The following is a 24,726-nucleotide window of genomic DNA, read 5'->3' on the forward strand; positions in this document are numbered from 1 at the left end:
ATACACTGGAGAATGTTTCCTCGTTGAGCATACAGAAGTAGGCGTTTCCTGTGACTGTGCCATCAAAAAGGAATTGGCCTATGATGTGGTCTTTCCAAATGCCACACCACACCATCACACAGCAGCACCTTGTTCTTTTGAAGCAGTAAACCAGTGAGGGTTGTCTTGCGATCAGTAGCAGGTTTTCTGTCGATTCACCTCACCATTAGCGTAAAAAGCAGCTTCATCACTGAACAGAATAGTAATGGGAAAATCTGAATTTTGAGCACATTGTTCCATAGCCCATTCACAAAATTCCATCCGTCGGTCCAGATCATCTTCGCTTCATTTCTGCAAGATTTGAGGTTTGTAAGGATGCCATTTGTGTGCTTGAAGAATGCAGTGAGATACTGCTAAATTGGACACTCCCGTCTCAGCGGACAACCGCCGAAGAGACCTTTTGGGGATTTTCGTGAAATGAGCGAGGATGGTAGTAGCTGTGTGGTCATCGGTGGATGTCCTCGGAGGTCCACTGCATGGTTTATCTCCTGTGGATCCCATTTCCCTGAAATTTGCTACCAGTTTGCCAACACAGCTGTGTGTACTGGACGCACGGTTCGGATGCAATCTGTTGAATTATTCAGCGACCTCCCTATGACTCTGATTTCCTATGAGCAGGATTACCTGGATGCATTCTTCCTTACTCAGCGACATCATGGACACCTGCAAGAAACAAAAAAAAAAACATGAATCACTTATTTTGCCTGATGGTTCCAGACTTATGTGACACCCTATACTTTAATTTACTTCAAATGAATCTGTTCCAATACTTATGCTAACCTAAAATGGGGGACTGAACATAAAATGTGCTCTTGTGCTGCAATGGTAAAACATATGCAAAGAAATACCAAAAAATAAAATCTGACCTTCTGTATATACTCTTGCTTCATATTCATCTTTTGATCTCAAATGCAAATTTCTTGAGTACACAGTGTAGCAATAACAAATTTGACTTCACTGTTACAATACTTATGGAGGGCACTGTACACGTATACCATTGATACACAATATCCATGGCAAGAAATGAGCTCTACTGAAAATGAGGTGAACGTGTTTGTTTTGTTTACAAATAGTAGCCAGACTGGTTTGATAACAAATATGATGATGGGGTCTGGCATTTGACAAACTATGATTAGCTCAGATTCTGATCGCCCATTTCCCCCACCTCCTCTCTCTCTCTCTCTCTCCTCCACCTTTTTTCTCAAAATACGACAACATTCAAAATCATCTTCCTTTTTGATGCTTTTTAGTGTGTGATCAAATTTTCTTTCAAATAATGTATTGTTGTTCTTTTATTTCCTCTTTCCTTTCGTTATTTTCTTAACCTCTAATCAATCACAGGTTTAATCACAATTAAGTTAATGTTATTTATTGTCCCCTGCCTGCCCCTTTGACAAGGTTGGAGACGGGGGAAATTAAAATGAGTTCCATCTGACCGCCTGATCATCTGCCAATGTAATTTTGTGTACGTGTTATGCAACAAAACAATCAAGATTTAGCTTTTATATTGCATGGATCTATTCCTCATCCCACCTAAATGGTGGGGGACCGACAGTATCAGCTCCTTGTTTCTCCATACACTCACTCGGACATCAGTTCCGTATATATATATATGTTTATTACTTCTCTTTTTAGCAATCTAATAAAAAGGGGGACCATTCAGATCAAGATTTGAAACTGACAATCAAATTTTCCAGCCAACTAAACTACTATATACAAGTATATTTCCATCACATAATTTCAGCTGTTTTCATGAGTAATAATTGCATTTTCTATCAATTTACTGCATATTTTATACAGCATGCTTTGTGATTGATATCTATGAATGAAATATTTAAAAAAAATTATACCATGAAATCTTCATCCAGTCCATCTCTGCAAAATATCTCCACAAAAAGCATACTAAACTAATCGAGGTCTACACGTGGGACTAAATGTATGAGCAGACTATTTCGCAATAAAAAATGCACCACTTTCTGAATCTACATCCACCCATGCAATAGTCTTCCCCCGTGGGCCGAACACCCGGCAGCAATTAAAATTTTCTAGCAGACAAAATGCCCAAGACCACCAGAAATCGGGTCTGGCCACTGACCAATTGCCTTCTTTGCAATCATTGGGGCTGTATTGGTTTCTGTTTCGAATTCATGTGCAGCATCCTCGAGTGTACACCTGTTCTTGGAAATTTTTTGCAAGGCAACCTGGAGATACTTTTCTAGCTTCTTGTCTTTGTGTACAAATTGGATTAGGTAGTTTGTTGAACTTTTCACGTACTTGGCCAATTAACAGTAATCCTTTTGTGCACTTGGTTGTGTTCCATCAGTACACCACCTCCATCTTGTCTTGGCAGGTATATTATTGTGATGAACTGGTTTTTGCAGAACATTTTTATTTGTAAAGTCAAGTTTCCTTTTTTTGAAATCTGGCTGGTTTATCTCCAAATGGGGCTGGTTTACTAATTCGGAACTGTATTGGAACACTGGTATTGCGAATTGTTTTAAAGATCTGATTGCTGACCCTCATGTACAATTTCAAATTACAATTTTGAGAGAAACCTTTCCCACAGAGCAATTGTATGGGCACTTTCTGCGAGTCCACATTAGCAATTTCATGAAAACTCTAGGAGGGAAACCTTTGACACAGATAGAGCAGGTACTTCCAAGTGTGGGTGATCCAAAGTTCAAGCTCATTTTATTTATAAAAGACTCATTACAAAGAGAATATTTGAAAGGACCTTCATATGCACCAAATGCATATGAAGGTGTGTCTTCATATGCATTTTCATATTAGCTTTTTGAGAGAAACATTATAGACAGAGCACTTGTGTGAGCGCTCTCCTTTTTGGGTCATCATGCGTGTTTCCAATATGTATTTACTCCTAAGATTATCACAAATAAAGTACTTGTTTGGACACGCTCATGTGTGCATCCTCATATGCTTTCAAAAGCTCTTTTGATGCAAAATCTTTTCCATAGAGGATTTGTACCGACGCTCTCCTGTATGGACCCTCATATGCGATTTCAAATTATTTTTCACCGAGAAAGCTTTGCCACAAACAGAACACTTGTACCGACGTTCCCCTGTATGGACCCTCGTATGTGATTTCAAATTCGTTTGCACTGAGAAAGCTTTACCACAAACAGAGCACTTGTAAGGACGCTCACCTGTATGGATCCTCACATGTGATTTCAAATTAGTTTGCACTGAGAAACCTTTACCACAAACAGGGCATGTGTATGGACACTCTCCTGTATGAATCCTCACATGTGATTTCAAACTAGCTTTTATGGAGAAACTTTTACCGCAAACAGAGCACTTGTGTGGACGCTCTCCTGTATGGGTCAGCATGTGCGTTTTCAATACGTATTTATCCCGAAAGGTATTATCACAAATAGAGCATTTGCACGGACGCTCTCCTGTGTGGATGCTCATATGCACTTTCAAAGTACCTTTCTTAGAGAAACATTTGTTACAGACAGAGCACTTGTGTGGACGCTCCCCTGTATGGGTCATCATATGTATTTTCAATACGTATTTATCCCGAAAATTATTATCACAAACAGAGCATTTGCACGGACGCTCTCCTGTGTGGATCCTCATATGCACTTTCAAAGTACCTTTTATAGAGAAACATTTATCACAGACAGAGCATTTGTATGGACGCTCTCCTGTATGGGCCCTCAAATGCAATTTCAAATGTCCTTTCAATGCAAAATCTTTAGCACACACAGAGCATTTGTAGGGACGCTCTCCTGTATGGGTCATCATATGCAATTTCAAATTACCTTTGTGAGAGAAGCATTTATTACAGATAGAGCACTTGTATGGACGTTCTCCTGTATGGACCATTGTATGCATTTGCAAATGCAGTTTTCGAGAGAAACCTCTACCACAAGCAGAACACTTGTAACTGCGTATTCCAGTATGGGTTAATTTATGTGCGTTTAAGGTCCATTTATAAAGAAATCCTTTCCCACATTCAAAGCACTTGAACAGACGCTCTCCTGTATGGATCTTCATGTGTGTTTTCATGCTGCTCATTGAAGCAAAATCCTTACTGCAAACACGACACTTTTGCCTTTTGAGAACATTCTTGTGTTTTGAAAGTTTTATCTTAACCTTTGCATTGTGTTGATGAAAGCTGGAATGGTGCTGTAAAGGTAACGAGTTTTGATCTTGTGATTCTGTCTTCAAAACACCAATCGTGTTCTCCAACAAACAGTGCCTCGGCATTATTTGTCCAATATTACTTCCTGAATGTACTGGAAAAACAAATCACATGAAGTCAACATCCAATTTAGTCAGCATCGGAATATCAAGACGATTAAAAAATATAAATTTATCCTGAACGAGGATTATATATTGTGCACAGATGTGCTCACCTTTTGCAGAACAGTCAGCCTTGCAATTTGTCATATGAACAGCAACTGGATCTTCCTTTACAGAAACACAACCCAAAGCTTGTGTGGCTGGTGAATCAATGTCTTGTACATATTCCACTTTAACAAGAGAGATATCACCTGCACACAACTTATTGTCAATAACTTGCTGGGACATGAAGTTTACAATCCTGCGAAATCGAAATTGAGTCAAGTGTATATGTATTCAGTTCTGAGAGTTGATTAAACCACACTTCATAAACAGGTAAAGGTATTTGGCTCATCGAGTATTCGCAATTACCTCATCCCAGCACTTGCACACATTCTTATTTACTTGAAACCCCAAGTAGGCGATTCCACAATTGGAAGAATAAGTGTAGAAATGAATGGAGATGGGCAATTCAATCCTGGATGTGGGGAGCGTGAGCAAGTGAGGGTCTCTTGAGTAATGTGTGACCAAGGGGGGCTTAAGGAGTGCAGATATAGGTGTGGACAGGAGGAAAAATCCACAAAGTAAATGTGTATTAAAAAATTTTTTTGCCACAAGTGGGACAGTGACCCACTGGTAATACCTTGAGTCCCTGGTAATACCTTGAGATACCAAAGTTGCGGAAGGCCTTTTTTTGCATCTCAAGAGGGGCAAAGAGGAAATCAAGTAAGGCCATCCACAGTGAGGACTCATACTCCAGCAGCCCACAGCGGAGAGTCCTACACCATGGAGCTGTGTCGGAAAGCCTTGTACAGTTGTACACTGTGATGAGGGTCCGACTCAGAAATGCCTTAGCTCAAAGAAAAATTCCCAGGTGGTAAATATCTTTTGCTGATGATGTGGCTAAATCATCCTCCCATGAAATGTTATGGCAGATATTGAGGACAAGAAGTTCTATGATGTGCTCCTGTTCCAGCAGCTGTCTGGAGAAATGGATCGGAGAGGTCAATTGTCGATTCTACTGGAGAGACAGTGTGAGAGGATACCAAATTACCAACCCTCTTTCCAGTGAAACTGCCAAATTCCAGAACCACTGCCAAACTCCACTCATTTGTTCATCATTATTCCCACCTGTGGAACCAAATTCACACTCTCTTCAATCTCATTTTTCTCTCCAGGTATTTAAAACAGCTGTTCACCACCATCTCAAATCGTAAACTATCCATAACCATGATCTTTTCTACACATACTAAACCACCCATCCACCTCAACAAAGTTTTGCTTCCGTTTCCATTTTGACAACCCCTTGCGTTCTCCCCAACCCTCATAGTTACCTGCATCCCTTGTTGGTCAGTCTCCATCTATTTTCTCCCTCGGCCTTGCTGTTAGCATTTCCCCCTTCTGCTGTTCTATTTGTTATGTTGCATCCTCATCCATTCTGTTTCTAGCCCTTCTACGAGCCTTGACTATGTATACAAAACTAGAGGTTCCAGAGAACCTGAACTCAACTGGTCTATATCAATATGGTTAGAATATGCATAATAGAATCACAAACTATATAGTTTATATGTGCTAAAGAGGTACAGTAACGTTGAAGGTATCTCATGTTTGAACAGGAAACTAGAAAAAATTGAGTTTTAAGTGACGCATGAAAAGTAAAACTACAATTACTTTTCTTAGATTTCAGACTTGAATTTATTCAGAAAGACTTGGTCAAACAATATACATGTATGGTATTGAATCAAGATATGTTGAATATTTCAATAGATGTGTTCAACAGGGTTTAAGTATTCATTCTTTTTCAATATGGTCGCCCTGCCATGCCCATTTTTGGGCGTGCAACGCCCAAATGCAATCCCAGACTAGTTTATGTCTTAAAGATGCTGCATAACAAGTTTCATCAAATTTCATCAATATTTGTGAATTTTAGAGCGCAGACATCGAATTGTTTACAGACGACAGACAGACAGACGGCAGATGGACGACGGACAACGGACACTGGGTGTCGACAAAAATTCAGCTGGACACAGTCCAGTTGAGTTAAAAAGAAAAGAAAAAAAAGACTGTGAACTGTCATTGTTGAATGCCACATTGCAAGTAATTCATCTAAAGCTTATCATGACCTGATTTTTTTTTTTTTTTTTTTTTTTGTATACAAGCTCGAGGCTCCTGAAAGAGCTAACATTAATCACACAAAAAGTCAAACCGACACATAAAACACAAAAAATAAGGGGAGCGGCAGACAAGATGGGGAGAGAGGGGGAAGGACACAAACACAACATTTGAGAGCAGGGACAACGGGAGAAATGTGGGAGGGCGAGGGCTTTGGGGGAGGTGGGAGAGGTATAAAACATATGAACACTGCAAGGACTTCCAGGAAAGAAGTTGGAATTTCCAAAAAGTGGATCTGGGGTGAAATTAGCGGGGGAAGAAAAGATCAAGGTTTTGGATGGGGGATGGTGGTGAATCCATAAGAGATGGTGGTGAACAGCTGTTTTAAAGACCTGGAGGGAGGAGTGGGATTGAAGAGAGTGGGGGAGTTTGTTCCAGAGGCGGGAGAAAAGGGGAATGAAAGAGTGAAGGTGAGCAGAGAGCCTAGATTTTGGCAGTTTAACCATAAGAGGGTTGCTGGCAGATCTTGTGCGACCTGGAGGAATATTTGGGGGACGAAGCACAGAGAGAGCTGGGGGAGCTAGGCCGGAGGGGAGTCAGTAGAAGACAGAAAGACCACCAACCTGCCTGCGGTGAGTGAGTGAAAGGCCCTCGGAGTTAACTTCATCGCAGGTGATTCCAATGATTCTGAAAGCTTTGGTTTCAACAGCGTGAAGCCGAGCTAGGTGTGAGGCAGGAGCATCAGCCCAGAGGGGGGAACAGTATTCCATTGAGCTGCGGATGAAAGCCTTGTATGTGGTGAGGAGCTCAGGTGTGCCAAGGAAGGACTTCGCACGACGGAGGATGCCCAGTCGGCGACTGGCTTTGGAGGCCAGCTTGGAAATGTGGTTTTCCCAAGAAAGATCATGGCAGATAGTGAGACCCAAAAGCTTGAGTGACAAAACTTCTTGGAGAGCATTGTTGAGAAAGTAGATGAGAGGGTTTTCCAGTCGGTCCTTTCGGAGAGACATTGTAAGAGTGCGCGATTTGTCAGGATTGAAAGACATGTTCCACTTGTTTGACCAGTCTGTGATTTTTTTCCAGGTCTGCAGAGAGTGAGGAGGCTGCAGACTGCCGATCTGAGGGATGAGGAATGGAGCGGCAGATAGTGGAGTCATCAGCAAAGAGATAGAGACGATTTTCCAGAAAGTCGGAGAGATCATTGATGAAGACCAGAAATAGAACAGGGCCCAGAACATTACCTTGGGGAACTCCAGCCAGAACAGGAAGGGGAGATGAGAGAAATCCATTCAGGGCCACACGGACCAGAGAGGAAGTCCGCAAGCCATGAGTGGAGATTTCCATGGATACCATAGGAGGAGAGTTTGGTGAGCAGAGCTGGGTGCCAGACCATATCGAAGGCACCTGATATGTCAAGTGAGACAGGTCTGATTTCCTGTTTGGCATTGAGGACCTCCATCCATTGTTGAGACAGCAGAAGCAACATGTCCAGAGTAGAATGACCTGGTCTGAATCCAAATTGATGATCAGAGATCAAGCCATTGGAGAAGAGGAAGGATTTGATATCTGAAGCAATGATGGATTCCATGACTTTGCTGATAATTGGAAGCAGGCTGATTGGTCTGTAGTTGCAAGGATCTGTTTTTGCACCTTTTTTGTGTAAAGCGGTAATGTTTGCTGATTTCCAAGATGCTGGCAGATGACCTTGAGCAAAAGAGAGGGTGAAAAGAACAGAGAGAGGGTGAGATAGAGCGGCAGAGCAGGATTTTAGGAGCCGTGGGATGATGCCATCTGGTCCAGTTGCAGAATCAGAGTCGAGGTTTGACAGAAACTTATCCACCTTGTCAGGAGAGAAGGACACAGAGTCCAGGAGCAGTTGGGTTCGACTGGGAAAGGTGGGAACAGAGAGAGATGGGTTTGGGACACAAGATTTTGAGGCAAACACAGAGTTGAGGCATTCGGCTTTGTCACGTGCGGTGTCAACTGTAGAGCTATTTGAGGTAAGGGAGGGGTTGGAGGGGGAACAAACACCAGAAACGGATTTGACCAGACGCCACCAGGATTTGGAGGAAGGAGACAGGTTTGAGAGTTCAATCTTGAGTGTGGAGAGATAGTGCTTCCTGGCACTCGTGAGGGTAGACATACATTTGTTCCGAGCTTGGTGGAAGGAACTGAGATTGCCTTCAGTTGGATTTGCCTTCCAAGAGGCAAAGGCAAGTTGTTTCAGGGCAACTGCCTCACCACAAGATTCAGTGTACCATGGACGGGAGGAAGGGTAAGACAACTGAAGACGAGATGGGATAAATCTGTGCATGAGAGAGAGCAGTTTGCTTTGGAAGAATTCCGAGGAAGAATTTATGTCAGAGGCAGTAGAGATGGGAGACCAGTCCAGATGATTGATGGCTGCTTGCAGACCGTGCCAGTCAGCCTGAGTGAAATGTCAGACTCGTCGGCGCTGAGGAGGCTCTCTGAGAATGGCCAGAGAGATGTCCACTTTAACAAGCACATGATCAGAAGAACCGATTGGAGCAGAAGAGCAGCAGACATTTGCAGGGAAGTTAGTCATAACCAAGTCCAGAAGAGAAGATACTCCATTGACTGAGTTTCGGGTCGGGAAATTGACAGATTGTGTCAGTCCCAATGAGTCGCAGAAGTCCTTTGCTGAGGTGCCATGGCTGGTGAGAGATGAACCCACACCCAGCCAGCTGGCATGATGACAGTTGAAGTCGCCACATATGAGGAAGAGAGAGTTTGGATGAGTTGATAGAAGTTGGTCCATGTTGTCCGACAGCGAAATGTAAATGGAGTCATCACTGTTTGGAGGACGGCACAGAACACGTATGAACAAAAGGTGGGAGCGGAGAGGAGGCTGTAGCCAGAGGTACTCCTGGGGGTGGGGTGGAGAGAGGGCAGTGCAAGGAGAGTGAGGAATAGAGTTTTTGATAAAGATAGCCACCCCACCACCAGGGCGAGGCTCAGGTCTATCATACCGGAGGAGGGAGTAACCAGGAAGAGATATTAAGGAATCAGAGACATCTTGAAGGAGGAAAGTTTCTGTTAAGCAGATCAAGTCTGGATTGTCAGAAGCAACCTGAATGGAGAGATCACTCAGGTTTGAGCGAAGGCCCCGGATGTTTGAGGTCCATCCCGTTAATGAGGAGAGAGGGGGAGCATCGGGTGCAGGACAGGGGAGGGGAGGGGTAGGATAGATGAAGGATGAGAGGGGGAGGTAGGAAGAGCAGTTGATAGTGTGGCAGAGATTACAGAAGAGTTACAAGAAAGGGAAGGATGAGGAGGACGAAAGGTTTGATGGTGATGGGATGAGGCACAGTGAGGGGTTGTTTGAGGGGGGGCAGAGGAAGGCCGAAGGTTGGGGGAGGTGGAGGTATGAGATAGAAGGGAGACGAAGTGGGGAGGAGGCAGCTTTGAGAAGGAGGTGGGAGGAGGGAGAATTTGGGAGGGATGGTTGGGGGGTAGATATGAAGGGGAGGAGTTGGGGGGGGGGGGGATTTTGAATGGGAGGGGCAAGGGGGGAGTTTAGGAGGGGAAGGGCAAGGGGGGAGTTTAGGAGGAGGATGGCAAGGGGGGAGTTTAGGAGGGGAGGGGCAAGGGGGGAGATTTGCAGGGGAGGGGAAAGGGGAGAGATTTGGAGGGGAGGGGCAAGGGGGGAGTTTAGGAGGGGAGGGGCTATGGGGGAGTTTAGGAGGGGAGGGGCAAGGGGGGAGATTTGGAGGGGAGGGGCAAGGGGGGAGATTTGGAGGGGAGGGGCAAGGGGGACGTTTAGAAAGTGGATGATTCATGAAAGATGAACATTTATAACAAATTGGGATTATTGTGATTTTCAAGTTAGCGATCCGTTTAAGAACGATGGAGGAGGGGTGGAATGAATGAGAATTTAGAGCATGTAGTGAGAAAGAATTATAAGAGATTGAATATTTTTTTGAAATGGAATGAGTTGAAGAGCAAATTGAAAGGAGCCTTTTAAATAGGAAGAAAAACAGCGTGTTGTAATAAACCACTGAATAAAACACTGCAGGGGAAAGTTTCAACATATTTAACATGGACCGTGAAGAACAATCTTATATTCACAAAAATATCAACAGGGAGAGGGCCTTGATGGACAACCACGAGTCACTTGAACAGGGCAAAATGTGGAAGGCATGGGGATAATGGGGGTGGGGCGGGACAGCGCACGTGGGAACAAATGGTTTCAACATCTGAACAAAATGGTTCAACATCTGAACAAATGGTTTCAAATAGTGTTATTATCCATGATACAAATAGTGCTCGCTACACAGTGAGCTCCAAGCACAATATCCCCTATACTCACTCCTGCATCCCCCAACAACCCCTGCTCAGTATCCCCAAATTCAGTGTCCCTTTACCCCATGCCCGACTCCTTCCTTCGATCCCAGCAATATCCGATTCCCTCGCCTGATCCCTGTTTGCCCAGCTTACCGCTCTCTCCCTGCCTGGCTGCCAGCATTCTGCCCACCTCACAGCCAATCCCAGTGTTCCCACCCACCAGCCATCCCAGCTTCGCCCCCTCCAACAACCCAAACGTCCCGTTCCCCAACCAACCCAGCATCTCACCCTCCTCTATACTACCCCAGAGTCCCACTGCCCTCCCCAGTGTCCCACCGCTCCCCTCTCAGACAACATGGACCAGCTTTTAACCACCCATCTCAACTCTTTTACTCATATGCAGCGATTTCAACTGAAACCATGCTGGCTCATCATTGGCGAGTCAAGCAGTCCACTCAGGCAGATTGGCTATCTCACTTTAGCACTGGTCTCATATCCGACACCTAATATTAACTCAGCCTGGGAATCGTACCACAGAAGCATCCTCTCTCTTTCACATGCAAAGATCCATTCCATCTTCAGTTTTCATACCTTTCCTCCCACCCTTGTACACTGAATCCTGTGGCGAGACAGTTGCCTTGAAACAACTAGCCTCATTTTCCTGGAAGGCAAATGCGACTGAAGGAAACCTCGTATCATTTTGTAAAGCCCTCAACAAGTGTACACACTCAGTCAGAAAACAATACTAACCTCAAGATTGAACTTTCAAACTTGGCTCCCTCCTCTAAAACCTGATGGCACCTTACGTCTGTCTCTGGAGTACGCCCCCCCCCCCCCTCCTCACTTCAAATAGCACCACAGCCGAGGCAACTTATGAGAATGCCTCATGTCTCAATTCCGTTCGCTTCCAAAGCTTGTGTTCCCAACAGCTTGTTCTTGGTACCCACTCTATCGAGTCACACATAACTACTCGTGGACTCTATTTTTTGCACCTGAGAAGATTGAGAAATTTATTGCATCCCTCAAATTTGATTCTGCAACTGGACCGGACGGTATCAGCGCAAGCATCCTAAAATCAGATTATTGCGCATCGTCTTTCTGTCATCTTCCACCTGCTTGGAAGTAAGCAAACATCACCCAATTACATAAACCAGGTGAAAAACCAATCGCCTCAACTGCAGGCCCATCAGCTTACTTACAGTCATCAGTAAAGTCATGCAATCAATCATCACAATTGACATCAAGTCCTTCCTTTTCTCTAACGGCCTGATCTGAGATTATCAATTTGGATTCAGACCAGGTCACTCTGCCTTGGAAGGGCTGATTCCTGCTCTCCCAACAATGAATGCTAATTGTTGCTCTCCCAACAATGAATAAAAAACCACCTTTAGAGGCCATTTTTCCCCACAAAGCAGGGGTTGGCCTTTTTCGGGAACCATGGTTGTTGTTGTTTTTTTGGTCCCCTTTTTGAAGCAATGTTTTACGGCCGGATGCCCTTCCTGACGCCAACCCTTTTTGTCACCTTTTACGACAAACAGGGAATTACCAGTGAACTGGTACTCAATTAGCCGACCTCAGAAGGAAGACAGGCTGAGTCAACCCCCCTGGCGTTAATTCAGCAATCGACCGGGATTCGAACCCAGGATCCTCGGATCCTAAAGCCGGCACCCTAGCCGCTAGCCCAACACCAGGGCTCTCCCAACAATGAATGGAAGCACATAATCTCAAACATGAGATCAGGGCCATTTCTCAACATATCCTAACCATGTGATACAGTCTGGCACCCCACCCTGCTTTCAAAACTCTCTGCCTATGGAATTCAAGGCCAACTCCACACATGGATTACCAACTTCAGCTACTCTCACAGCCAATGCATGGCTCTCAACGGGATCTATTAATCTCCACTCCCTGCCAAGCCTGAAGTGCCGCAGTGCTCATGGCCTGTTACTTTTTTTTCTTCTCTTTAGCATTCCAGACAGATTGGTGTCCTCTGTGTTCTGCTGCCTCCTATTGCTGATGCATGCTCTGCCATCCCTTGGCTGTTCTTCCCAGGTTTCTGCAAGGTGCAGTCTGCCAAGAACCTTCTTCTTACTGCTCACCTCCACCCGTTTGTCCCCCTCTTTTCTCTCGCTTGTGGAACCAACTTCCCTAGTCTGTTCAGTCCTATTCTCCCCTCCAGGGCTTCTAGACTGCTGCTCACCTCCCTCCACCTCAGGTTATTGTGATTTTTCTCCCTCACCTCTTTTCGTTTGTTCGTTGTCAATTGGTTTGTTCATTTTTTGTTTCATTCCCGCTTTTCCTTCCCTCTTCTTGCTGTGTTATAGCTTGTGTGCAACTTGTTCACCCCCGCGTGTCCTTGAACTCCTCCATTTGACCTCACTCAATTCGACTCTGTTGGTGTATCTCCCCCTTTCCATTTTGTTCCATTCCGTTCTGTTCTTGCTCTTCCACGAGTCATGACCACATTATGTCATGTAGGACATAACAGTACATTATGTAGTGTAAAAAGACCAAATACCATTTAATAAACCTTGATTTTGAGATTAAATAACATGTTCTTTGGTGTGCATTTGCTTCACATGATGTAGGATAACCACAAATATTCAGATGGATATCTTTAATGCCCTTGATTTGATTGAGGTGAGAGCACATGATCCAGGTGCCGGCCTCAATGCTGCAGACACACTTATATTTAACAAGTAAAATGGTTCATTACTCTGAAGCAGTCAGCTGCAATGATTGAACAAATTGTCCGTTATTAACCTCCGCCACAATAGATGGTAGCAGTTTATGTTTTCACCTCTGTCTGTTTGTCTGTCTGTCTGTTTGTGAACAGGATATCTGAAAAAGTAGTGGACGGAATCAGACGAAATTTGGTGGAGAGGTTTGGTGTGTGACAAAGACAAAATTATTTGATTTTGGTGAAGATCTGGATCCGGATACTAGAATTTTTCAGTGCTTCTTCACCATGGAGAGATAGGGCCAAAAACAATATGCAGTATAGCACGATATCTCAAAAAGCTGTGGACGGATTTGGACGAAACTTGGTGGACAGGTTTAGGTGTGTGACAAGGAGGAATTGCTTCGATCCAAATCAGAGATTTTTTTTTCATTTTTCAAGTGATTCTTCAGCAATGAAAAATGGGGCCAAAAATGATGGAACGATATTTCAAAAAGTTGTGGACGAGTTCTGACCAAAGGAGGTGGATGAGTTGGTTCGGTGACAAGAACAAGCCGATTAGATTTTGGGTCATGTCCAGATCCATTTCAGGCCTATTAATGGGACACAAAACGTAAACTGTTCAGCCTGGCGGAGGTACGCGCTCTACCGAGTGCTGTTGTAGTTGTTGTTTTGAGAGGCTCTATGGATTGTGGTCTTCCTTAGTAGACAATGTCCTTAATCATACAACTCTGGACTCGGTTTGAGTATCCTTAATGGATTTCGTTCTCAGGCAGATTTTGACTGACAATGATTTTTCTTCCGTTGTCCATGGCATGTTGCTGGCTGACCAAATCTGAATCTGCTGACTATACACACTCCATTTTTGTGCACCCACAAAAAGTAAAAGGATATCATTAGTATGGAGGAAGTTATGAGAGGTTAGGTTGGTACCGGCTTTTTTGGGGGGTCACCCTGCATACAAACCGAGCCTAAAATACCAAAAGATCTTTGATGTCCACAACACGTTTCTGCTTACCAGTTTCAAAACGGGCAATACTGTCATTTATCTGATGATCGTCGATTTCTTCCTTTACAGAAGCACATCTCAAAACTTCTCGAGCAGATGAATCATTGTCGTCTTGGAAGCATTCCACTTTTACAGAATAGATATCACCTGCACACAACTCAGTGTCAATCTTTTGTGTGGACATGACATTTACAATGCTGCTAAATATAATTTCGCCCATCAGATAGATCTGTATTACAACCTTCCACGAGCACAGATTCCTCCTTAGTTACTGAATGCAGAAAGTGTGAATGCAACAGCAAGCTCCAATAAGAATTTTTTCCCCCTCGGCAAGAGTGAGGCGCAAGTACAACAAGGTTAAACTGACAAATGGAGAAGTGGGGCAACAATTTGGCACAACCAGCAAGAGAATAACAAACGGGGAGGTGAATCAGCCAGTAAAAGGGTTGCGTTCAGGATTCAAGATGGCTAACCAGAGTAAACAAGAGCGATAATTGCTTTGCTTGTTGCTTTGCAATTCATGTCGCCTACCAAGTTTTCGTTCAATATCAGTAAACACATCCCTTTATTTGGGCGGTGTATAATGCCAGGTACAGTGCCTAAAAAAACCTGATATACATACTTGAAGCAAAAACATGTGTACGACTTTTGTTTATATTTAATACATCGTGGTGATATACCTGGGATCAATGCAATTGTACTGGGCCATGGACTAACCCCCAGGCCTAAGGCCTGCTGATCTGCCAAGTATAATAAAATGAGAGTATTGAAAGTTACCAAGAGCCCAGTGAGCCCATCATTAGGAAATGGAAAGAATATGGAACTACCCAGACTCTGCCTAGGGCTGGCTGTCTGACCAAACTGAACAACCAGGCAAGAAGGTCCTTGGTCAGGGAGGTGACCAATAACCCAATGACCACTGACAGAACTACCAGATTCCTATGCTGAGATGGGAGAACTTACCGGAAGGAAAACAATCTATGCAGCCCTTCTAGTCAGGGCCCTTAGGGATATTTTGGGGCCGTTTGGTTCAAATTCTTCCAAAAGCACCAAATTTGGCCCAGATGTTGCCCATGCCATACTCTTTCGATTTTTGATGGGCGCCCCCTCCCCGGGGGCCCCATATTGGCGAAATACTAAATGGGCGCCACCCGGATTAGAGGAAAATCAGTTAAATAACCAAAAGGGTTGGAATCATGTATGATACCACTTTTCAGGAGTTTGAGGTCGAGGAATCCAATTATGATGTTATTTTGATGATTCGAGGTCAAGGTCAACCCTCAAGGTCATCTTAAAGATCATTTTTGAGTCAAACATGTCGGTTTTTGAGTTTTTTGTCAAGATTTACGCGAGGTTCACCATTTTATGTTTCTGGGTTGGGTAATCGAACTCTGACCTTATTTTTGACAATTAGAGGAAATATTTACATGTCTATTTCCTAATTTTCAGGCATATGCAGTTCATCAGTCTAATTACAAAGGTACGGATTTTGATGTTTTATTAACTGTATGCCATATCCTTGTGTTTAATTTTTGTGCGATCATGATCCGGGTTCATGTATACATGATTGTATACATGTCATAAATATGACGTCATAGGTCATGTGACCTGGCGGCCATATTGGATTTTATGAAAACCTTAAAAAGGATCCCTGCCTTCATTTTTCGATCGATTCATTTTGAACTTTGACCACTTATAGTACGCCATGTGATTGGATGCATATCCTAATTATGACGTCATAGGTCAGGTGACATGGCGGGATGGACCGGTATGGTCCCGGGATCATACCGCCCTTGGCGCCCGTCAAAAATCGAGAGTATGGCATGGGCAACATCTACGCCAAATTTGATGCTTTTGGAAGAATTTGACCCAAAATATCCCGAAGGGCCCTGACTATTCACAAATCCAGGCTTTATGAGAGAGTGGACACATGGAAGCCATTCCTGAGGAAAAGGGAAATGACAGCATGCCTGGAGTTTGCAAAAATGTTGGTGAAAGAATCAAAGCGTGATGCAAAAGATTATGTGGTCGGATGAGACGAAAATTGAACTCTCTGGCCTGAATGCAAAGCGCTAAATCTGATGGAAAAAGAGCACAGCACATCACGCATCTACAACCATCCTTGCTGTCCACCTTAGGTGGCGGAGGTAAAAACAGCGAAAAGAGGAGGGGCGGGGGTGGGGTTGTGGATGCATAAACTGCAGGGTAGAGGAAGAAAATAGCGTGACTTGGAAGAATAAAGGACCTGGAGAGGAGTCAGAGCAAGGGGAGGAGGGTTGTTGTTGTTGTTGTTGTTGTATAGCCCCGAACAGTTCTCTTGAAGAAAGGGAGAGAGAGAAAGAGATGGAGGGATAAAAAGAGAGAGATATAGATAACGAGATAACGAGATAGAGAGAGATAGATAGAGAGAGAGAGAGACAAGAGGGAAAGGGCCGGTCCGATCACCACTCTGACCATGACCGCACTGCCCTGATGAATCCGGGCAGCAGGGAAGAATGGGGAAGATTTGGCGCCCCACTTGTATCGGGGGGGGGGGGGGGGGGGTTCAACCATCACAAAAAGGCGTCCCCGATAGTCGTGGGGAGGAGGATTGAACAAGCCGTAGGCAGGAGCAAGCTCAGTCAGAGTGGAAGCGAAAACTTGTGAGCAGAAATGGAACAAAATTTAAATAAATAACAGGAATAAGAGGGCGAGGAGGGCAGTCACATGGAATACAGGGAAGAGGTGAGATCTGAGGGTTAATGAGGGTACAAAAGATAATCTAGGTATAGATGGGGATGACTGAAGATAGTGGCAAACATACGTCTTGCAGCCTTGGAGGTAAGAATGAGGTTGAACAGACTAAGTAAGAGAAAAGAGGAATTGATGAGTGGAGGTGACTGGTGAGTCTGGATTTGTGAATTTCACCAAAAGAGGGTTACTGGCAGATAGTGTGCACTCTGCAGAACCTAGAGGAGACAGCATTGGAAGGCAATACCAGAAAGGAGGCGGAAGACAAAGAGAGATAACTGACCAGTCTGCAATGTGAAATAATAGGGCCAGAGACTTGGCTTCATCACAGGAGATACCAATGATTTTAATGGCCATGGATATCCATTCCACCTTCTGAAACCCCATTTGAAAATGACGACACACACACACACACACAAAAAAAACGCACAAACGCACACACTCAAACACGTCCTTGAATTATAGTGTGTGTGTATGTGTATGTGTATGTGTGTGTGTGTGTGTGTGTGTGTGTGTGTGTGTGTGTGTGTGTGTGTGCACGTGTGTTCAAGGATGTTTAATGTTTCGGAAAGAATTAATCTACTCTTCACAAGTGACAGCAGGTTCATCCGTTTTCCTTTGATCTCCGCCACGGGCCGACGGGAGTTGTGGGAGATATGTTGAAGGCAGCAGGAAGTTGGGGTGTGAAGAGAATGACAGATCTGTAATCTGGTGGTGAAAGAAGGCAGCATTCCAGTGGATTGGGAACTGAGTACCCTCGTCCCTCTATACAAGGGGAAAGGTGACCCTCTGGAGTGTGGCTCGTATCGAGCGATAAAGTTATTGGAGCATGGAATGAAGGTATTGGAAAGGGTGTTGGAGAGGAGGTTAAGGAAGAAGGTGAAGATCGACGAAATGCAGCTTGGATTTATGCCAGGAAGAGGAACGACAGCCGCGCTTTTTATTGTAAGGCAGTTGTAGGAGAAGTACATGGAGAAGAGGAAGAAGTTGTTTCTTGGGTTTGTTGATCTGGAGAAAGCATTTTATAGGGTTCCATGCAAAGTAGTGACATGGGCATTGAGGAAGTTAGGAGTGGGGGAATGGTTGATCAGAGTAGTGATGGCAATGTACGAAAGAGCATGCACAGCTGTAAGGATGAAGGACGGGAACAGTGGTGAGTTGGAGGTGAAGGTGGGAGTGCATCAGGGGTGGGTACTAAGTCCACTACTATTTGTAGCTGTGATGGAGGTGCTGGCTCAGAACGTAAAGGAGGGTTTGCCGTGGGAGTTGTTGAATGCAGATGATCTGGTGTTGATTGCAGAAAGTATGGATGGACTGAAGGAGAAGATGAACAAGTGGAAGGAATGTATGGAGACAAAAGATCTGAAGGTGAATATCGGAAAGACGAAGGTGATGGCAAGTGGTAAAGCATGTGGTGAGGTGGAAAAAACTGGGAAGTGGCCGTGTGCTGTGTGCAGGAAGGGTGTCGGAGTGAACTCCATTCAATGTACAATGTGCGCTGAGTGGGTTCATCAAAAATGTAGTGGCTTGAGAGGGTCATTAACCAATGTGGCAGCTACATTCAAGTGCAAGGTGTGCACAGAGGGAGCTGCAGATGGAGGAAATGTTGAGTTGGATCTTAGAGACGGCGTGAAGCTGGAAGGTGTGAAAACATTTTGCTACCTAGGAGACATGCTGAATGGAGGTGGATCAGACTCGGCAATGGTTGCTCGAGTGAGATGTGCATGGAAGAAGTTTCGGGAACTGAGTGGCGTACTGGCGAGGAGGGGAGTGTCGTTGAAGCTGAAGGGAAAGGTGTGTGCTGCATGTGTGAGAAGTGCTATGATTTATGGGAGCAAGACAAGGGTAATCAGTGCCGTATATTAACAGAGTCTGGCCAGCCTTTGATCTGCTCAACTACCGCCGTGATTGGTCAAGCCCGCGTCACGTCGTTTACAGGCGCTATTTTGCATACCACCTCAGCCGAGCAGCTTTCCTGCTGCACCCATTCCGTGCCATTGCTTCGTATCGTTGCATATTTCATTCAAGTAATATTTCAATAAAATCAACCAATATGGTGTGTTGTGCCGCTTGGGGATGTTCTGTTAGACCAGGACAAGGTCGTATAATGCACAGATTTCCTCGAGACAAGGAACGAAGTGCTATTTGGGCGGTTAAAATATGCCGAGTTGGATGGAATCCATCACCTTACTCATATTTATGTTCGGTAAGTGAAATCGCTTAATATATATTGGTTTCAAATCAAACGTGACATGACACGTGTGTATTAGGTCTCTGGTGAGCTTAACATTTATTTAGTCAACCATATATATATATATTATACATATTCCCTGTAACATTTTTCGTGTACATATGCAGTGTATAGGGGGTATATATATATAAAAGGGATTATGTATAATAACTGAAAATCAGGTATTATACATAATCCCTTATTATACATATACCCTGTAACATGCACTGTTTATATATGCTTATATATCAGGAAATACTTGTTTATGACGCAATATTTGTCACTGTTTGTGTCAGTTTCCTGAGTAAAGAGTTCTTTGAAAACATAACATTTTTTTGGGGAAAATAATACTGTTTCCAAATATTATATTGCCAAAAAAAGCAGTTAATTTGGATTGTTTCAATAGATAGGACTCTGCACAACGTTGTGGGTGTAGGTTGATATGGAGCCCCAATTCAATCTGAACAGCCTGCTATATGTACGGCAGTATTTGTATTATTTATTAATGGAAGAAGTGAGTATATGCTATAAACATAAACTGTTTTTCTTGATTGATAAAGAATAACCTCATGACCATATGAATTGTTTCTTCCAGGACCATTTTGATGAATCTCAATACGAGAAGAATAGACCTGATGGCAAGAAAAAGTTGAAAATGAACGCTGTGCCTTCCATCTTTGCATTCACTTCTGCTGCAAAGAAGGGAAAGGCTCCTCGTAAGTCACCCCGGAAGAGAGGTGGTCCGGCTACAAAACGTCCACGCGTGGATCACAGGTACACAAAGAGACAGCCATCCTGCAGTAGGCCTACTGCTGAAGGTAATATTGTATGTTACGTTTCCAGATAATAGATGAAAACTAGTATACAAGTTCCATTTTATCAAATTACAATTTCATGCCAAGAGAAATAAAATTTATCAGTATGCTGTATGCAGCCGACAATAAATTGTGTGCCGCGACAGGCAAACAATTCGTGTGAATAAATGACGCCGCTTGCAGATTTTATTACTCCAATAACAAACAACACGTCACTTTAACTTGAATTAGTTGTTCCTCATTAAATCTGCGACCAAACAGTAATAACATCGATTCTCTCGTCACAGAACTACAGGATTGCCACAGCTGACATACATCTCGCAGTGCCAGCGCGCGAAGTTAGGTATGCAACATGGCGCCAGTATTTCAGTTGGCCAGACTCTCAATATACACGGCACTGAGGGTAATGAACGTGGAGCAGCAACAAGGCTGGAAAGGGTGGAAATGTAAATGGTTTGGTGGATGTGTGGAGTATCGTTGAGAGAGAGGAAGACAAATGATGAATTGCGAAAGATTATGGGAATATAGCCTGTGATGGATGCTGTGAAGAGAAACAGGTTGAGATGGTTTGGTCATGTGTTGAGGAAGGATGAAAGTGACTGGTTGAGAAGAGTGATGGAAATGAATGTAGAAGGAAGTAGAGGACGGGGAAGACCGAGAAAGACTTGGCTAAAGATGGGGGAACAAGAAATGCCGGCAAGGGGGTTAACAAGGGGAGATGCAGAAAATAGGGCAAAATGGAGAAGATTGTCATGGGGCCCGCAAGGCTAACTCCCACTCTCGCAGGGAAAATGGCCTTAAAATGCCTGTTGTTGTTGTTGTTGTTGTCTTTGATCTCCGCCAACTAATGCCAGCAGAGCAGCTTTACTAATCAGGAATGTACTGTAATGCCATCGGGATTATCAAACAAACGTAAAGAATGGGAATATCAGGTTTTCTTACATACAACACACAACTAGAATTGCAACCCAAATGATACATTTTGCCAAAGGAGGCCAAAGGAGAACAAAGGAGAACAAATTTGCATACTTTGGTGTGAATCAGTGCTTTGTTTGAAAGTTCAACTAACCTGGATCAACACATGAAATAATGCTCGACTCCTGCACTGATGCAACTTCCAGCTCTTTAATGACAACAGAAGATTTCCAGGTGTTTTGAGTTACATCAGTTGCCTTTTCCAGATCATCTTCACCTGCAAACAATTCTACATGAAGACAAATGTGGAAATCTACACATCTGCACAGAATCAAGAAGTTGTACACATGAAAACTCCAACACAACTCAATTTTGAAAAAAAATACATTTTAAAGCAATAAAAAAGAACCTTGCCATTATAAAAAAGTAAACTCAAAGTTTGTCAAACAATTTCCACGGATTATGCATTTCTTCGACCAACAGGACCAAAGAGTAAAACTTATGACAAAACATTATTCATTTGACAGGAAAAAAAATATCCATCGATATGCTCGACTGAAAGTAAATAAATAATCTCCTGAACAAGACTCAGTAACAGCAATAAAGAAAAACCTAATAACAGTAATAAATGGGCAATGAGGAAAGTTTCACAAAATATTTCATCTTTGAACTTCGAACAATGGATGTCCAACTGCACAAGACTAAAATAACTGAATCTTTTTGATAAAAATAGTGGAAGGCAAACATTGGGGGGAAAAAGCTGCATCACGTACCAGAATTGGGGTTTAACCTGGAATCGTTCAGCTGGAGGCTGTGGATGTCATGTGTATTGGTCCCATACACACTACGAGTGCCTTGAAGTTGGGCATTTGTAACTCCAGAATATGCTGATGAAGATTTCAACAAGTGCAGTTTCTCGGCACAGCCAGAAAGCTTGTCACCTTCATGCTCAAGCATCGAGTAGAAAAAGTGTGCCGAAGAGGAGCTTGTAGACTGGACAACTCCTGGATTCACACAAGACTCCATAAATTGGTTGAACTCGACATACATTGCAAAAGGAAATTTTTGCTGCGCACGTGAGAGGAGCTCAGCTCTCAATGCATCGGACTCGGTGCAGGCTCGTAACATCTTATGATTCTCAATACCCAGCTCCATGACTACGGCTTGAGCAGTTTCTAGTGTTAGGCCCTGTGTCCGGAGCCACCGTGGGAAGGTCTCCATTTCTGTCATGACCTGTTGGAAACACAGAACCCCATTAATAAAAAATAAAGTTCCACATGTTATCCTGCCCTGTGTTTTTCAAAACCCCAAACACCAATAATAATAAAATAAAAAATTGTACACAAAATCGAGGCTCGTGTAAGAGCTAACAATCACAAAAACAACAACAAATGGACACACAAAACATACAATAAAGGGAGCGGGAGACAAGATGGGGAGAGGGAAGCACACAAGAGTACAACAGCAGAGAACAGGGACAACGGAAGATCTATGGGAGGGAGAGGGCTTAGGGAGAGGAGGCATTGGAAAGCGGGGGGGGGGGGGGGGGGGGAGGGGTATAAAACACATGGACACTGATAGAACTTCCAGGAACAAAAGAAGTGGGTATTTCAAAAAAAGTGGATCTGGAGTGAATTAACGGGGGTAGAAGAGATCAAGGTTTTGGATGGGGGAAGATAAGAGATGGTGGTAACCAGCTGTTTTAAAGACCTGGAGGGAGGAGTGGGATTGAAGAGAGTGAGGGAGTTTGTTTCAGAGGCGGGAGTAAAGAGGAATGCAGGAGTGAAGGTGAGCAGAGAGCCTACATTTTGGCAATTTCACCAGATGAGGGTTACTGGCAGATCTTGTGCGACCTGTAGGAATATTTGGGGGACAGAGCACAGATAGAGCTGAGGGAGCTAGGCCGGAGAGGAGTCGGTAGAAGACAGAAAGATCACCAACCTGCCTGCGGTGAGTGAGTGAAAGGCCCTCGGAGTTAGCTTAATCGCGGGAGATTCCAATTCATCGCGGGAGATTCCAATTCATCGCAGGAGTTAGTTTCATCGTGGGAGAGATTACCACTTCAATCAAAATGTACATAGGGCATTAAATAAATATGAACAAAATATTATGCTCACAATCGTCCAAGACAAGAAAAGATAATAAAAATTAAAAGGCGCACGAGACATAAATATATTGGTTCACGAGTTATGAAACAGTGACCACTATATTCGTCATGGGTGTGTGTCTGTCTGTGTCTGTCTGTCTGTAACTACCCGATATCATCCGATCTTCATTAAACTTGGGTGGGAGGTTGATATCATGATCTAGTTGTGTCCTGCCTTGAGTGGGCGTATTGCGCCCATTGTGGGCAGAGCACCGCCCCAAAAATATGTCTTTTTGGGTGGGTAATTGAGTTCAAGCTACATCTTCTCCGAGGGGTTTGGTGGAATCTGACAGGGGTTTCGGTATTTGGTTATGCCAATGTCATGTCTAGTCCCACGGAGCTCGATTTTTTATTTTCGCCCCAAGGTCAAGGTCACAAGGTCACAAAATTTAGAAAAGTCGATTTTTAATGGTTTTATTACATTCGCTTCCTGATAGGGTGAAATGTCGTTCATGTTTTTATATTATCACATACATCATTTTAGACAAGTTTTCCAACAAATTTCAAGAATCTTCGACCTTTGACCTTTGAAGGTCACAAAGGTCAAATTTTCAAAGTTGTCAGAATCGAACCGAATTTTCGGTATTGTGTAGCTAACTAACCTCATAACTGATTATACATTATTTTCTATCTCATTTCAAGGTCAGTAACCTTCGTTTTGACATGTCCGGGCCTGTTTCGGTCATAGTCCGTCCTTCGTCATTGAATACCGCTCGCTCGTGAACCATCGTCGTCTCCTGACTTGTATAAATAAAAAATTTCTGTATATGCTTGCAATTCATTGTTAACTCTTCTATATTTAAACTAGAACGACACTCTGACGTCAACGTCGACCGATATGCCTCCGACCACATTATTACATCACTTGTACCAAGTTTGATTATGAACTTCCTACTACTTTGTTTTTGTTTTTATCTCACCTGGAACGAAATTCAGGCGAGCTTATTCGATAGTGCGTCGTCTGTTCATCAGTCCGTTCGTCCGTCCGTCCATAAACACTTGAAACTTCTTCTCCGAAACCGCTGATGGGATTGCGACCAACTTTGGCACAAATAATATTTGTTGTGTTGTGACTAAAGTTTGTTCACAGCATTAAAAAAAAAAAATCAGGGTCTGAGGGTGTCTACATGGGGGTCAACGTGGGTCCAGGTTTGACCCCCCCAAAATAGCAATTTGCTTTTTCCTCTGAAACTACACACACGATTTCAATGAAACTTGACCACAACCTTCATCACCCAGTGATACACCAAAGATTGTTCATGGCATTAAAAAAAAAACTGCCCCTTTAGGAACCTATGGGGGAGGGGGGTGGGGGTTTTTGAATCCGGGTTGACATGGATGGGTTGAATCCGGATCCGGTTGTGTTTGACATGAAGAATGAATTCTCTCATAATTCGGATGACCTCTTTTCTAATTGCACAGCGGATGAATTAAAAT

The 24,726-nt window shown here is 43.6% G+C and overlaps 1 protein-coding gene across 8 annotated transcripts in view; it reads right to left on the reverse strand.

Moving 5' to 3' along the window:
* Positions 1-1,635: 1,635 nt before the first annotated feature.
* The window catches only part of LOC137415594 (uncharacterized), a 31,380-nt gene continuing 8,289 nt past the window's right edge, over positions 1,636-24,726 (reverse strand). For 4 of the 8 annotated variants that reach the window (XM_068101196.2, XM_068101194.2, XM_068101195.2 and 1 more), the window contains 5 exons: positions 21,917-22,376; positions 21,298-21,432; positions 14,463-14,600; positions 4,422-4,559; positions 1,636-4,301 (listed from right to left, as the gene is read on the reverse strand). In XM_068101196.2, the coding sequence (XP_067957297.2) occupies positions 2,980-4,301; positions 4,422-4,559; positions 14,463-14,600; positions 21,298-21,432; positions 21,917-22,373 (2,190 nt within the window). In that variant the 5' untranslated portion in view covers positions 22,374-22,376 and the 3' untranslated portion in view covers positions 1,636-2,979. The remainder of the gene's footprint in view (positions 4,302-4,421; positions 4,560-14,462; positions 14,601-21,297; positions 21,433-21,916; positions 22,377-24,726) is intronic. The other 4 variants (XM_078780520.1, XM_068101197.2, XM_078780521.1 and 1 more) reach the window with 2 other exon arrangements.

The sequence above is a fragment of the Myxine glutinosa genome, chromosome 6, assembly GCF_964187855.1.
Source record: "Myxine glutinosa chromosome 6, kmMyxGlut1.1, whole genome shotgun sequence".
NCBI lineage: Eukaryota > Metazoa > Chordata > Myxini > Myxiniformes > Myxinidae > Myxine > Myxine glutinosa.